The sequence below is a fragment of the Condylura cristata genome, unplaced genomic scaffold, assembly GCF_000260355.1.
Source record: "Condylura cristata isolate star-nosed mole 26May11 unplaced genomic scaffold, ConCri1.0 scaffold00017, whole genome shotgun sequence".
In the NCBI taxonomy this organism is placed as follows: domain Eukaryota; kingdom Metazoa; phylum Chordata; class Mammalia; order Eulipotyphla; family Talpidae; genus Condylura; species Condylura cristata.
This window is the reverse complement of record NW_004567118.1, coordinates 22,430,089-22,446,716: the sequence shown is the minus strand read 5'-3', so window position 1 is coordinate 22,446,716 and position 16,628 is coordinate 22,430,089. Positions and strand designations below refer to the sequence as shown.

The 16,628-nt window shown below is 37.4% G+C and overlaps 1 protein-coding gene across 1 annotated transcript in view; it reads left to right on the top strand.

Moving 5' to 3' along the window:
• ULK2 (unc-51 like autophagy activating kinase 2) overlaps window positions 1-16,628 on the top strand; it is a 75,395-nt gene that overhangs the window by 54,314 nt on the left and 4,453 nt on the right. The window contains exons 16-25 of the mRNA XM_004684566.2: window positions 1,091-1,236; window positions 2,974-3,054; window positions 3,928-4,214; window positions 6,598-6,782; window positions 7,161-7,261; window positions 9,881-10,030; window positions 11,256-11,464; window positions 13,906-14,084; window positions 14,824-14,942; window positions 15,303-15,460. Coding sequence (XP_004684623.2) covers window positions 1,091-1,236; window positions 2,974-3,054; window positions 3,928-4,214; window positions 6,598-6,782; window positions 7,161-7,261; window positions 9,881-10,030; window positions 11,256-11,464; window positions 13,906-14,084; window positions 14,824-14,942; window positions 15,303-15,460 — 1,615 coding nt within the window. The remainder of the gene's footprint in view (window positions 1-1,090; window positions 1,237-2,973; window positions 3,055-3,927; window positions 4,215-6,597; window positions 6,783-7,160; window positions 7,262-9,880; window positions 10,031-11,255; window positions 11,465-13,905; window positions 14,085-14,823; window positions 14,943-15,302; window positions 15,461-16,628) is intronic.

The following is a 16,628-nucleotide window of genomic DNA, read 5'->3' as shown; positions in this document are numbered from 1 at the left end:
CCAACATATTTCCCCCTTTTCCAGTTACAAATCTGTGTAAAGCTAAATTTTTTTCATCTACCTCACCTAAAAATAGATTGAATAGAGGAACAGTTATGAGAATTGTTAACTATTAAGCCAGACATTAGATATTTGCAAATATATAAAATAATATTTTTCTCATTAAAATATTTTGTTTTCAAAGGTGTTTTTCAAATTACTTCTCATAAGAATTGTTAACTATTAAGCCAGACATTAGATATTTGCAAATATATAAAATAATATTTTTCTCATTAAAATATTTTATTTTCAAAGGTGTTTTTCAAATTACTTCTCATAATGTTATATACATATTAAAATTTATTATTTAAAATGAATTATTTTTAAATTACCAATTTTAACTTCTAATATAGTAAAAGTATAGATGTTGCATAAACAAAACTCTTTCTCTGGGATATTCAGTAGTTTAAGAACATAAAGGGGATTTAAGACCAAAAAGGTTGAAAATGGTTGGTTTGGTGTATATATGACCCTTAGTCTTTGTTTTGTTTTTTAAGATTTATTTATTTATGTATACAAGAGCTAGGGTGTAGGCTAGGGGTGCAGGAGGTGAAAGGACGCACCAGAGACAGAGAGGAGAGAAGAACAGGTGGGTCTACTGAAATCCACTGCTGAGGGCAACAGCAGGCGAGACAGAAGTAGTCAGCTGGGCCATGTGGGTCAGCTCCCTACCTGGGCATTGGACTCATGCTACAGTGGCTGCAGACAGCTTCACAGTGCTGAGTCTTAACCCCTTGTGCCATCAGGGAGTTCCCTATATGACCCTTCGACTTAAGGCATATAGGAAATGAAATTATTCATTTACTTGTGTATGAATTCAAGAACACTAGAAACTAAAAACAGTGAAAATCTTTTGAATGGGATTGAGGAAGTTTGGGATTAGGCTGAGTAGGAGACTATAATTTTATACTTTTTAATATTGGTTCCAGATGATTATGCTACATATTTTAAAAAGTCTTCTTAGGGTATAATGTTGGGAAGTTTCACAGAAAAAGAAATAGTGTGTTCTGGAATCTACCAGAGAGGGAATAATTTTATATTATTTTTTCAGATCTGCAGTAGTACGAAGGTCAAATACCAGCCCTATGGGCTTTCTCCGCCTGGGCTCCTGCTCTCCAGCACCAGCAGACACAGTTCAGACGGCTGGGCGAAGACTTTCTACTGGGTCTTCCAGGCCTTATTCACCCTCCCCTTTGGGTAAGGAGAGTTTAAAGCATTTGTTTTCAACCTTTTTTCCCTATGACAAACCTGATGTGATGCTCTTTAGAAACGTTGACTCACTGTGGCAGTGAATCTCAAATGATTAGGAATTGTTTCCCTCTACTCTTAACTCTATACTACTCCCAACTCTCTCTTGAGAATTTGTATAAACTTATTAGGCCTTCTATTAGAAATATAATGATATAAATGGATCTTATGAATAAAAAAGACTTTCATGGACTTGGACTCTTAAACACAAAGTCAGAAACCCTAGATGGAAATATGTACATAAATGTGCTGGAAGACTGTCATGAGTATAACCTAATGCCTGTTGGGTACACTGTTGTTGTCTAGCCTTTATAAATTTAGGTGACCCAGAAGCAGTGTGGTGGCAGTTTTCTTAATCTGATCTATCCTAGAAAACATGTTTGGAAATAATCAGAATGTAAACACAAACCAAAGTAAACAGTGAAACAACCACCACACCAAAACCCCAACCAGAGAAATAAATCCCAAACTACACTTGTAGTGAAACTAAGAAAATGTTTCAACTTCAGAATATATTGAGACCAAATGACTAAGATTACATAATCTATGAGAGCGCTGCAGTAGTAGGAAGAATAGGTGGTGCAGAGCGGGCCTAGTGCAGGCAGATCTCACAGCCAAATAGTGGCAGATCTCAAAAATTGCTCAAAGAAGCATATATATTTACTTCTAAAGGACAGTGCCCCCCACCCTCAGTCAGAACTGCTGGAGTAGGACTTAGAGAGATGAGGGGAAATGTCAGACAGAAGCAGAGCTAGAACAATTGAAATGGTGCCCAAAACTCCTGATTAAAAAAGCAAAAACCAAATGATGAGTTTTTTAAAAGAAAAAGTTTATATCACCTCATTACTTGTTGCAGTGGATTGTTCGTAGTTTTATGGGGTATGTGTGTGTTGTAATGGTTTCAAAGCTGTTTAGCTCAAACGAAATCATGACCCTCCCTTATTGCTGCAGTGGTGCTCCAGGTGCACCCATGTTCTCAGACACAAGTGCCAAAACTCACCTTGGCATTTAAGGAAGCTAGTCTTTGTCTGTTTACACCCCTACAGGCTTTGTCAACTCTCCTGCTTCTTAGTTTTGGTTCTCAAGTGGGGTAGATATAAAAAACGATGGATGCATAGATCCACAGATACATAGGAGAGAGATTAGAAAATGCTTGTGATGGGTGAAGGGGAGGAAGCAGGGTGCCTTTAAGCTGAGGCTCTGCACTTTTAGCCAGGCTCAAGGAATGTCCCCAACACTGAGTTGTCCACATTCTCTGACCTAAATTAGTCTGTGTTATATAGCCATTGTCTGATAGAAGTTCCAGGCAACAGACCTCATCAGGAAGTGGTGACACAGAGGGGCAGCGGCTTGGTTCTCATTCATCTGTGCCCCTGCAGCTTCACAGGTCCTAAACACTTTGTACAAACTCTTTGTACTTCTCTCATAAAAACATACCTGTAACAAGCATTGACTTGTTTATGTGGGTTTATTTCCTAGTGATTGCTTCAAGACAAGTTGAGTGTACTTCTGATTACAGTGTGCCAAGTGCCTAGTACATTGGTCACTCCATACATGTTAGCTGAACTAGATCTTTTGCTAACTGAAATTAGTAAACTGTTAATGTACTCTGCCATTGTGCATGTGTTGGCTGTCTCTATCCTTCAATGATTGTGAATCATTTCTCCTCCATTTCTCTCTTCATAGTTGGTACCATTCCTGAGCAATTTAGTCATTGTTGCTGTGGGCATCCTCAGGGCCATGAATCCAGAAGTAGAAACTCATCAGGTAGGAGAAGTATTTGATATATGAATAATTTTTATTCTGTCATAATTGGGTTTGATTTATGTTTTTAGTCTTATCAAAAAGGCAGGATTGATATGAAATACTTTGTTGACCTATTTTTCAAAATCTTGATCTAATCTGTTTTAGTATATCATACAACTAACTGAATATCTCCTTTTGTGTATATGATTGATTTATGAAAATAAACCTTAGAATTAACTAGATTTTGGACATAGTGAAAATCAATCTAGAAAATGAAATTTCATTATTTTACTTAATACTGTTCTTGATAAGAGTTACCCATTTGTATCAGACAAAAAAATGTTTACTTTTTTGTATTTGCAGTATAGGAGTCACCCTTCATGATGAGAATATATTTGCCTGGATAAAATGTGTAAATCACAATGAAAATTTTAATTCTATGTACAACTGAGAAATTAGTCAGCTAAAGAAATCCTGTTTCTTAGAAAAGCACTCTTGTCTAAGTTTAATTTTTCATATTTTTTGTTTTCTTAAAAACAAAGCTTAACTCAGGATCATAACATTTTACCACTGATGTTACTTATTTGTGTGTACATATACATATATGGGAGAATCCGATTAATTACCAAACTTAGGGTGAGATAGAAACCAGTAGGAGACAGTAACAAAAGCTCTAGTTGGTATCTTGTTTTAGGAAAGATGATAATTATAGGTCACTAAGAAGATTTATTTATCCTTACATTTATTGGTGGTAGTTTGACTTGCAAGAAATTCCAAAGAATTTGTAGCTGGAGTAGAAAGCTTAGTGGGCCTCACATTGGCAACAAGATTTTGGCAGGGGCATTTCCTTATTTCTTCACTTGGAGTGACTGTTGCCTTCCATTTACTCTGTAGGTTCTCCGGTGCCACAGGCTCCATCACCACAGTCTCACTTATTGGGTGCTAGACTGCAGAGTGCTCCCACCCTTACTGACATCTACCAGAATAAGCAGAAGCTAAGAAAGCAGCACTCTGACCCAGTGTGTCCATCACATGCTGGGACTGGGTACAGCTACTCACCTCAGCCCAGTCGGCCTGGCAGCCTTGGGACCTCTCCCACCAAGCACCTGGGGTCCTCTCCACGGAGTTCTGACTGGTTCTTTAAAACTCCTCTACCAACAATCATAGGCTCTCCTACTAAGGTGTGTTTATTAAACCTTTTTTTTTTTTTGTATTTATTGAGGGGATAATGGTTTATATTACTGTGTGTGTTTTAAGGGTTCACAGTCACATCTCTACCAATATAAGTTATCATATGATACCCACCACCAAGGCACCAACAATCTTCCACTGTCTTTTCCTCTTTGCTTTTACTCCCTATCCTTGCCTTCTGGTGACCTCAGTCCTATAGTCAGATTCCTGCTGTTTGTTTGGATGGGCTTTATCCATTTCTTTGCTTTCAGTAAACCATTTTGTAGATTTTATGACTTTGTTAAATTAACATTTGTTAAGCGGAACACACAGCATGCCTATTGTTGGATTGTAGTTCACCAGTAGACCATAAGAGAAATGGAAATAAAGAAATGCATTAGCAATAGGTCCTGGGAGAAGTGTGTATCATCTCGAGGAAGTGCCAAGGCAGCATGCAGGCAGAGAGATGGACAAACCTTGGGCTCATGTCTTTACTAGGGTATGGGATTTTTCTTGGACTAAGGCTGGGTTGGTGAATTCAGACCAAAACAGTGGGATTCTGGTATGTTCCACAGGGATCTTAAGTATAGGGAATGCCGAGGGAAGTTCTCTGTTGATCACAAAGGCTATTGGGGAAGTTATATCAGTGATTTAAATTTGCTGATTAACTCTGTGGGTTATCATGAGAAGCTAATGTCAGTTGAAGGTACCTACAGTGTCGGAGACTTTGTCCCTGATCACGGATTATTGGGGGCAGGGTTTCAAGGTGGGAATGGCGTCAGCGAGCAGAGATTCCTAGAAAAAGGGAAAAAAAGGGGAGCGGGCGCGAGGAAGACATGGGAATGGGAGTTGGGTGCAAGTCTTCCTGCTCTGCCTTTAGCAGAGGTTCATTTTATACACTTCTGGCAGGCCGAGGGATGACATTAGCATATGAAATGGGCTGAGATCACAATCACCTTTTTGTTAAGAATAGTCTGGGGTCGTTTTGACCTTCAGTTGAGATTATAACGTTTTTTAAAATCAATCTATCAAGGTTAAAATAGGTACATAGATTCACAAAGTTTAAGACTAATATTACTATATTTACCACAGTGAAGATTAACCAAAATAAAGTCCCTTAAACATTATCTATTACTTAAAGGCTTTCATTCTCATAGAGACATCCTAGGGGGTAAAGTAAAGTGAGGGGAGGAAGAGGAAATTTCTTGTAAATCAAATTAAGGTAAGGTTCTTTGAAAAACTTGTTAGAAAGTTTGAGTTTTATTGAAATCTAGAAGGTAGAAAACCTGATGAGCTCTGCATAGGCGACTTGGGTGAATTTCCATATCCAAAGACTAGATAGTAGAAAGCTTGAGTGGTTATTTAGAAACTGAATAGAAGGCTAGGTGAGATAGTAGAGTGATAAGATTTGGGTTTTTCTCCGTCTGGCAGTGAGAGACTGTGAAGTAACAGCCATTTGTTTTTATTAATCAGCCAGTTGTTTAATGACTTTTGACTTCAAGAGGAATATCTCACCCTGGTGCAGTACTTGCTTGTCAGGGCCAGGTAGCGCCTCCTGAGGCTGAGGCAATCCAATTGTAAGCTGAAGGTTGCTCAGAATATTTTGATCTTACGATCATACAAAAAAGGGAGGTCATAACATAAGTTAACGTGGAAAGTTTGATTTTTCAGAGCATTTCCCCTCCGCCCGTACTGTGTCTGTCGATAGAGGTTGCAAAGCTTGTGTCACTACAGGATACTCAACCAAACTAAATGGATTATGAGGCACCTGTCCCAAGAGGTTGCTAAGTGAAACTGTCAATAGTATAGGTCATAAAATAGTATTTAAGGGGCCTCCCTGTTGGCACAAGGGGTTAAGTATCAGCACTGTGAAGCTATTAGCAGCCATTGCACCATGAGTTTGCTCCCCCATTAGGGATCTGACCCAAATGGCACAGCAGACCTCTCCTGTCCCGCTCACTGCTCCCCTGAGCAGTGTATTTCAGTAAATCCAACTGTTCTGCTTCCCACTCTGTCTCTGGTGAATCCTCTTACCCCCTTCCCCACTCACACCTCTGGCCTGGAACCCAGCTCTTATATGCATACATAAATGTATCTTTAAAAAAAGAAATAGTAGTTGTTTGTAGAACAACTACTACAACTATACATGATGAGAACAGCTATTGAGCACTTGCTATGTCCCATGCACAGCATTAAGTACTTGCTGAATGCTGTATATACTTTATTCCGGTAAATCCTAAAAAAGGAAATTGAGGCTTAAATAATATGAAGTAGTAAGCAGAAAGAGCCACTAGTTGAATCCAGGTCTGAATGACTCTAGAGTCTTTGGTCCTTACAGGTGTGCTGAAAGTTGTGAATGCTTTATATGTGCTATAATTTACATTATTTCTTTAGACCACAGCTCCTTTCAAAATCCCTAAAACGCAAGCGTCTTCCAATCTGCTAGCTTTGATTACTCGTCATGGACCTTCTGAAGGACATTTTAGAGATGGGAGCGACCCACGGGAATGCTCTCATTGTTTCTTAGTACAAGGAAATGAGAGGCAGAAGTCTGAGCAGCACAAGACAGTATTTGGCAGGTAAAAGATTTCATTTCCTTCTAGCTTTGAACATGAAAACTGTAATAGTATATATGTCTCTATTATAAAACTATTGATAGCCTAAATGGCTTCTTTATGCTATATAATCATATAAACTGTACACATAAAGAATTTCTAAAAACAACAGTTGCTTACTGTCACCAAGTAAATACATAGCTCTTCCTGAACTTCCTGAATATTCTATTTCTGTCTTTTGTTTATTTTGTTATTGATGTGTAGTACTAGCTTGAATTGTTTTGTCCCTACTTTTTGCATACTTATTCCCTGACATTCAATTAACCCTTCTGTGGCTTCACTTAAAATCACCCTTAAATATCTGGTATTTTTTCCCACTGTTAACATCCCTTTTCCTCTTAGATCTGTCAGTACTGGGAAGTTATCAGATCAACAAGGAAAAACACCTTTAGGACATCAGTGCAGCACGGATAGTTTAAATACAGAGCGACCCATGGATATTGGTAAGAAAAATCTGATTTCTTTGTAGGCAGGTTGTTGACATATGCATGAGTTTCCTATTGCTTCTGTAATAGTTTAATGGCTTAAAACACAAATGTGTTATCTTAGAGCTCTGCAGTTCAGAAGTTAAAATGCCTAGGCTAAAATCATGAAGTTGGCAGGGTTGCATTTCTTTTGGAAGCTCTAGGAGAGAATCCATTCTTTGTCTTTTCCAGCTTCTGAAGATTGACCTCATTCCTTCTAAGTATGGTTTCCTTTAATTATTTGAATTTCTTTAAAATTGCTGTTTGGAAGCCTTTGCTCGGTTAGACATGTAAGACCTTTCTGGGGCAGTGTTGTTGCCTGCATCTCGTCACGTGTATGATTTGCATATATCATTGTTTTTGTTGAAAGCTGAACATTTGATGCAATATATTCATCACAATACTAGATGCTGATTCTCCTACCTCCTTCCCCCTTGGTTTGCTATTTTTGTATTGTTTAGTCTTGGCCAAGCTATTTCAGTGAGGTCTGTTTTCCCCAATGTGAAGCCTCTGATGTCATTCCTCAGAGTGTACATACTTGCGCATGTGTACGCTCACCTGGGATGACAGATTCTAGCAGGATTCCCTGTGACTCTTTCTCGGATTGCTCAGAGATATGAGCAGCTGTTTATATTCAGCTGTTGCCATTCACTAATTGTCAGCTAATTGCTTTGACAATAAATGGTTGAGAGAGAAAAGCTTCCACAGTTTCCTTCTAACTAAATTCTCACCCTTTGACAGAAGTAAACTTTGAGGTAAGTCGTCTTTGAGTCTTGTTCTTATACAGGAATGCTCTTCTTAGCTACCTCTTCTCAGGTTCTCTTTGTTAAATATCTAGATGATCTGTTCATTTATTGCTCTCAAAGTAACAAGTTGCTCTACCAGCCTTAACTTACTTGCCATCATAATCTTCACTGTTTTTGACAGAGCCATGATCTATTTCAAATAATGTCAGTTTCCATGGGATGAACTTCACATTTCTCTGTTCCTGACTTCCCCCACTCCTTGTAGAAATTCTCGGCATAGTTACATTGGAGCTGGGAATGAAAATAGTAGTCCATTTTTCTTAGGGTGATGCCCAGCTTTGTGACCTGGATGCTTGGTAGGGGTGGAAGTCTCTGGTCCTCTTGATTTGTTTGTCTCTTCTGGCATGGAAACTCTGCCAGGCAAGGCAGCTGGTTTGAGGGCAATAGACCTTGGTATTTGAGCTACTGGCCTGGACCTTCTACGTGAAGCTTGCTGGAGACGTAGCCTTTACTGAGATATAGTGGGCACTACTAAATAAATGTCTCTTCATTTCCTGTATGCCCTCAGAACAATTTCCAGAGACCTAAAACTTTCAGTTTTTTGATCACTTCTGGTTGTTTGGAATATACCTGCAATGCTCTTACAAATCACCTTTCTTGTGTTGTTTTTACCAAAAGTCATTAGGTCAATAGAAGTTGAGCCAATTTTTGAAAAAACAGCTTGTATGACTGACCACATTACATTTCATTCCTTTTTTTACAAATAAACTCAAATTTTACAGAGCTAAGTCCCACATGAATATGTGTTATAAGTTAAGTTACAAGTTAAAGGGATGTGACCATATTTTTTCCCTCTACTTAGGCATATAATGTGTTTTTGATAATTTTTATTCTTTTCTTGCTTTCTTCCACATGAACTTTATTATCATTGTTTGGAATTACAAATTTCACTTTCTAATGTGAAGTTTTCAGTTTCTGAAAGTAAAAACTTTCGACAGTAGGAAAAACATAAGATCTTACAAAAGAAATAAGATCATTGATTCTCAGAGTATGCCTATGCTTACTTAGATAGAATCAAGATATTATGATAAATAGACTGTCCCTGTAATTTCATACATCTTGTATAACAATAGATAATTAATTTTCACTTAGTGTCTTCTTGATTCTAAAAATTTCTGTCTTGTTTGCTGTTAATTCAGTGCTTTGAGTTTGTAGTGCTCAGCTATAGATAAGATGGACATTTAGAGGCAGGTTTATTTTGTATGTCTTCTTTTAAATTTATAATTTGTATTGTTACTTCCTGACTCCATTTTGTGGCCTCAGAAATATAGTTTTTCAGATGCTTGAGTGTAAAAAAAAACTTTGGACAGGTGTTATTGATTCCCTCCTTGGTAAAGGGGGATTTTTTTACCTTCTCTTCATTTAGCCCAGGATTACCCCATCAATCCTTTTGACACACATGTGATGATCACATCATTTCTTCCTAATAAATAGAAGGGAGAGATTCTTAGGCACATGTGTTCTCCATCTTGCTAAAGCTCTGTTACTGTGGAAACTGCTCACATTTTTATTCCCAGTTTTTGGTTTCTACTTTTTCGCATAATCCCCAACAAGTGCAAGTACAGTTTATGTATTTTAAATATATACATAAGTAACTGAGTACTAGACTTCGGTGAGGAAGATTCATACCTGTAAAGAGATTACTATAAAATATTACAGTAGATTTGTATTAAGTTCTCTGATTGAGTAATGAATACTTACTGCAAACATAATGTAAACTCTCCCTGTAATCTCACTGTCCGATAAAAGCACTATTAAAATAGTGTAACATTTTGTGAATTTGTGATTTTAGCCCCTGTAGGAGCCTGTGGTGTTGTACTGGCACCTCCTCTAGGAACAGCAGCAAGTTCCAGGGCTGTCCTGTTCACGGTGGGATCTCCTCCACACAGTGCCGCAGCCCCCACTTGTACTCATATGGTCCTTCGAGCAAGAACAACCTCAGGTGAGGAATGTTTCTTACTACAGTCTTTGCTAGTACAGTGACTATAGTGTAACCTAGACAAGCTACTGAGCTCTCTGGGCTTCAGTTTCTTTAACAGTGAAATGGAGGAAACTATTTTCTTTGAAGAGTTGTAAGGTGTAAATGAGATAATGTTTGTGAAAAAATCTTTATAAAAGTGTTATAGCATTGTAGTATAAATATGACTTCTCCATCATGTGGTAGCAATGTACATGTTGGTGCTTTTAGCTTATGTTGAAAGTACATATAATAGATATTTTGGATATGATAGGTTGTTTGTTTTTTCTAGAAACCTATGCTTAACTATTTTTTGTAGTTTAGGTCCCAACCTTTTCATTTAATTCTATATACATTTAGATAAGCTAATAGAAACCCATACTCTATAAATAGGTTATTAGTAATAAAAATTGAGAAAGTATTTAGATTGGATTTGATATGTCATTTGATATTATCCTATATAACTTCTGTTTTTAAGTTCACTTATGCTAAATAAGTCACTAATCAAGATATTAGTAAGTAAATAAGCAAGGGATATAAATAGAGAAAGAGGAATTAGAACTAGTAACTTGGTGGTCTTTAGTCAGCTGCTTTTTATTTGGACTGAGTTTAGTGAGCACTAATGGAGATAACGGATTGCATTGCAATCATCACTTTACAATAATCTTGTTTTTAAGATTATAAAATGTGTTATAAAATAAATAAGAAAATACCATTTAAAAAAAGGTAACATTTTACACCTGCTAAGCCAACTTTGAGTATATATGTCATGCCTAGTGTTTTTTAAGATTTATGGGAATCTCTGTTTACTTACATTTGCTTTAGAAAGTAGTGTGGCAATTTTTACAAATAACTAGAAATGTCTATACTACAGTAAAACCCCATTACTATTTATAATGCTGCTTTCATTTATTTAACCCAAAGAAATCAGTTGAAAGTAGGAAAAACTGTATTTCATTACAGTGGTTATTTGTAGTATTCTTTTAAAAACTCAAATACTATGAAGCAGAAAGGAGACATATATATGTTTATTGAACACAAAATATTCTAAGTTAGCTATGATGGCATCTGTAAGGTACACATACAGACAACGAATAAAGGTGAATGTGGAAAACATTTCTTTTATTCCTTTAATGGTAAGCATGAGTGTGGAAGTCCCTGACTTTGAACTCACTTTGGACACTGTGTCATGTGTCCTGTTTCCTTGCAGTGGGCTCCAGCAGCTCCGGAGGCTCCCTGTGTTCTGCAAGTGGCCGTGTGTGTGTGGGCTCCCCTCCTGGGCCAGGTTTGGGGTCTTCACCTCCAGGAGCAGAGGCAGCTCCTAGCCTGAGATATATGCCTTATGGTGCTTCACCTCCCAGCCTAGAGGGGCTTATCACCTTTGAAGCCCCTGAACTGCCGGAGGAGACACTGATGGAGGTAGAAAAGAGACTGTTGTGACATGTCAATGCAATATTGATGCCATACAAAATACTACTGAAAGTTCTGAAGTTTTTTCTTCTATGTAACTTTGTTTTTTCTATTTAAAAATAAATAAATGCTGATATATTTTCAGAAAATTGTTGACAGTGACGTTCATAACAAGCATTGGTTCATAAGAAATGATATTCAGGGCCAACTTTGTGGTGCAAGGGGTTAAGTCTCAGAACTATAAGTCTGTTGGCAGCCACTGTGGCATGAGTTTGATCCCTGGCCAGGGAAGTGACCCACATGGCACCCCAGATGTCTTGCCTGCTTCTCCCCTCAGCAGTGTGTTTCAGTAGATCCACTTGTTATGTTCCCTTCTCTGTCTCTAGTGAATCCGCTTACAACTCTCTCCCCTTCCCCTACATCTCTCGCCTACACTACCCCCCAGCTCTAGTATGCATAAATAAATAAAATAAATCTAAAAAGAAAAAGAAAGAAATGACATTCATATTATTAATTTTTAATCTGGATTTTATTTACCACTTATAAGACTTTAAAGGTATATAATCTTTGTCCTAAAAATGCAGCTTTTAATTTTCAAAGCTTTTTTTCATAAGATGAAAATGATATGCCTAACCTTAGGTTTGTTAAACAAAACAACAACAAAAAAACAACATCCTGCCACTTTATCACTAACATCGACAATAAAAACCTGCCAAGCTGATGAATGTTCACATTTGTAGAGCATTCTTCCCTTATTGGAGCTAGTTCTACAAGGGAACAAACATCATTATCTGAAGTATGCCTAGAACAACTCCAGAACAAAAGAGATTAATTTTATGATTTAAAAGACTATACCAACTTAATTCTTAGTTCCAAATCTAGGATAGCAACCAGTGGACTAAGTCCTCAGTTCCTAAGCAGTACTGACTTTACCTGCATTTCAAAATAAAGTGACTAGTCTCTGGACCACTAAAGAACAAATTCTCTCTTCATGTTGGAGATATTTAGATAACAAAATATGTTGATCTGCAATATTTCTCTTATGTGATTGAGAAGTATTTCACATAAAAGTTATAATATATTGCATGCAAAATTTTAGTGAGTTTGTAGTAATTTTATTTTTCTAAGATTTTATTTTTGCATAGAAGAATTGGGGTACAGGCCAGAGGTACAGGGGGTGAGAGGTTTCACCAGTGACAGAGTGGGGAGTAGAGCAGGCTGATTTACTCAAATGCCCTTTTTTTGTTTTTAAAGATTTATTTATTTATGCATACAGAGCTGGGGTACAGGTCAGAGGTGCAGGGGCAGTGAGAGGATTCATCAAAGACAGAGTGGGGAGCAGAACAGGATGACTGATGCAGTACACTGCTGAGGGGGGCAGCGGGCAGGTTAGGAGAGGTCTGCTGTGCTGTGTGGATCACTCTCTGGGGTGGGGATCAAACTTATGCTGAAATGGCTTTAGCTTCTTAGTGCTGTGCTTTAACCTGTTGCACCACCAGGGAGGCCCTCAAATTGCACTTTTAAGGGGGGCAGCAGTGAAACAGAAAAGGTTTGCTGTGCCCTATGTGGGTCAGTTCTGGCCAGGGATCAAACCTCAGGCCATTGTGGTAATAGTGTTGAGACTTAAACTGCTAGGTCGCGGGGAGGCCCTATAGTAATATTAGTAGTAATTTTGAAAATGTTTAATCCAGTCTTGGTTTGGAAAAGCAGTCTTCAGAGTTTTTTCAATTTCCATCAGATTAGATGTAGACTATGTTCCAATATGTGTCCATTGTGGTGGAACATATAATTCATTATTCTGTGATACAACAGAGACTTTCAAATGTTGATTGGGCTATTCTCCTATTTCTAAGAAAATGATTCTTACCCTTTTATTAAAGAGTGAGAAACTTAGTCTTGAAATTTCAAAACATACTTATAGCTAAAACAAATTGTAAAGCAACATTAACTTAGAATATCCATTTTTAATATACATTATTTAGTCTACTGCTCCCTTTAACCGAAAAGATTATAGAAATTTAGAGCTTTGGTGCTTGCAATCATTGTTAACTGAAACCCACCAAAAATAAAAGTATCTGAAGTTATAAATCACTAAAATCATTAAACTATCAAGAAGAATGATTTTGTATGCAAAGTACTTTTATATATTGACATGTTTGCCTCATGTATGGTGATTTAATTGTTCGGTGTTTGTTTTTTCTGATAAAAACGCAATGTCACATACTTTAAGCTTGTGTATGGGTGCTTTCGTGCACGCACACATTCACACTGGCTTTCATTTATGTTTATTTCCTCACTAGTCTTCTGCAATTTAAAAACTTCAGTCTCTTTTGCTCATTCTGTTACAAGCATGGAAAACACTGATAGTGGCCATGGTCTCTATAAAGAAGTGTATATATATATCTCCTCTAAAAATGATAGTTTCTAAGACAAGATTGTCCTTGCTGCAGCGAGAACACACAGACACTTTGCGCCACCTGAATGTGATGCTAATGTTCACTGAGTGTGTGCTGGACCTGACAGCTGTGCGGGGAGGAAACCCAGAGCTGTGTACATCTGCTGTGTCCCTGTATCAGATTCAGGAGAGTGTGGTGGTGGACCAGATCAGCCAGCTGAGCAAAGACTGGGGGTAGGTACCCTGTTTGTTGTTCATTTCTAGGCTCTCCATGCCTTCTGGAAACTCAAAAATGCGTGTGAGATGAAGGCCTGGTCATCTACTGAAGATCAGACCTCATTATTAAAATCAAAGGAGTTTCTAAGTTATATTCTTCTAGTGTATGTCATTTTATGAGCCAAGAGTTGGAGCTTATGTAACTGGGCATTACCTTGTACCATAAATTACACTGTTGAAGAGATTTGCTAGTAAGAAGGTTGTATTGCTTTTTATTTTGCATATCTGCTGCATTCAAAGTACACATATCTGCTCATATCCGAACCATCTCTCTTCAGGAGTTACTGGTGCATTAAAATTATCAAGAATTATAACTCCTTAGAAAGGCTGTTTTGGCCCTCCCTGGTGGCGCAGCGGGTTAAAGCATAACACTGAGAAGCTAAAGCCACTTCCGCATGAGTTCGATTCCCGCCTGCCCCAGAGGTGACCACATGGCGTGGCAGACCTCTCCTGACCCGCCCACTGCTCCTCTCAGCGGTGTACTTCGTCGATCTGCCTGTTCTGCTCCTCGCTCTGTTTCTGGTGAAGCCTCTCACCGCCCCTGAGCCTCTGGCCTGTACCCCAGTTCTGTATGTGCAAATAAATAAATCTTTAAAAAAAAAAAAAAAAAAGGCTATTTTACTGGTGAGCTGATGTATAGAGAGTCTGGAATGTTTGCTCCAAGGATAACACTTTGCTTGTTCTCTTCTGGGTATAGGCGAGTGGAACAGCTGGTGTTATATATGAAAGCTGCACAGCTGCTAGCAGCATCTCTGCATCTTGCCAAAGCCCAGATCAAATCTGGGAAGCTGAGTCCATCGACTGCTGTGAAACAAGGTATGGGTGGTGCATGATAGTGTGTAATTCCCAGAGTGTTTGAGTCGCCCCTTCCCCATTATACTTAGAAAGTTTTGATGAGGAATCATGGTATTAAATCTTCTTAAAGACAATGGCTTTTCTGAGCTTTTTTTTTTTTTTTAACCATTTAATGAATACAAAGAGAAGTCAGGAGTGTTTTATTTTCTTGACTGAAGCAGAACATATGAAACAATCTGATTTCCAGTGTGTTTTTCACTTTTAGTAATCATGTAATGTCACTTTCCCTAGTTATCACTTTAGTCACCCAGAAAGGGACATATCATTGTGGCTTTGTTTTGGAAGAAACTTAAAAGTAAGTCTTATTTCAACTTTTTTCAGTTGTCAAAAATCTGAATGAACGATACAAATTCTGCATCGCCATGTGCAAGAAACTTACAGAAAAGCTGAACCGCTTCTTCTCTGACAAACAGAGATTTATTGATGAAATCAACAGCGTAACTGCAGAGAAGCTCATCTATAATTGTGCTGTAGAAATGGTAATCCTTTTTCAGGTTTAATGTACGGTGCTACTGATCTAAGAGTACCTTTTAGATTGAATACCTACTTGGCATTATCTAGCCTTTAAAAGACTATACCGTACCACCTCCAAGTCTCAAGTGCTGTGATTAATTCTTACTGAAGACATAATTCAAATAACATTTAATTTATATATTAAGTTACATTGGTTATCATATTTGGTAACATTTTATCAAACTTCTCAAAAATTGCTTATATTAGGCATGATCAAATCTTTGTTGGTTGCATCTAAATTAAAGTTTTTACTGGATCTTTTTCTGCAATTTAAGAAATTTGGTCTTGTTAAAACTTTAGAAAAAAATACTGCAGTTTAGCCAATCCATGTGCTTAGAATTCACTTAATTATACACACAGAATCTACTTTTCCAGTTATCTAGTTACACTGGTGGGATTAATTTGTTTTCTGCCTCCTGGGTGAGAAATTGCTGTGAAATATAAATGAAAAGAAGGAAAAAAATAGTTAAGTGTGTGTGGGGGGTGGGGATGGGATGTAGGAATTATTGATCAATGTTATTTTTACCACATTTACATAACAGGCCTCCTTCTTCCCCCCAGAGTTTGTCCATGCTGAATTGTACTGTTATATCATTGGCTTTATTTTGAAAGCCATTATAATAAATATTCATGTAGATAATTTTGGAATATAAACTGTTGCCAAGAATAATATTCATTATTTTGCTCTAAACTATTAACATTAATATATATTCTATCACTTTATTCCAAATTAAGGCTTTATATGACTTTTTAGAAATTTTGTCAAGAATACATAATTGTATAAGAACCATGTAATCTCAGTAAGTTTCTTCTTTTTCCCTGGCTTCTTAGCAAGCTTAAAGATACTAATACTTATTTATTTCTTCTTTATTTTTATGGCTCTGATGATCTATATCCATTTTATTTATCTTATTTTTTAGAGGAGTATATTAACAAATAAAATATTGTTGACAGTGCTGACATTTAATGCCTGGAGAGCAAATCATAGTACAGTTGCAAAAAACTCAAATATTCATAATACCATTGTCTCCTCTTGTGGAAAGCCCCACCTGCCTACTGCCTAGTGAATGCCTATTTCTTATTTATTTCCTCACCTACTGGAGATGCTCCCTAGTCCTCATTTTTTTTTTTTTT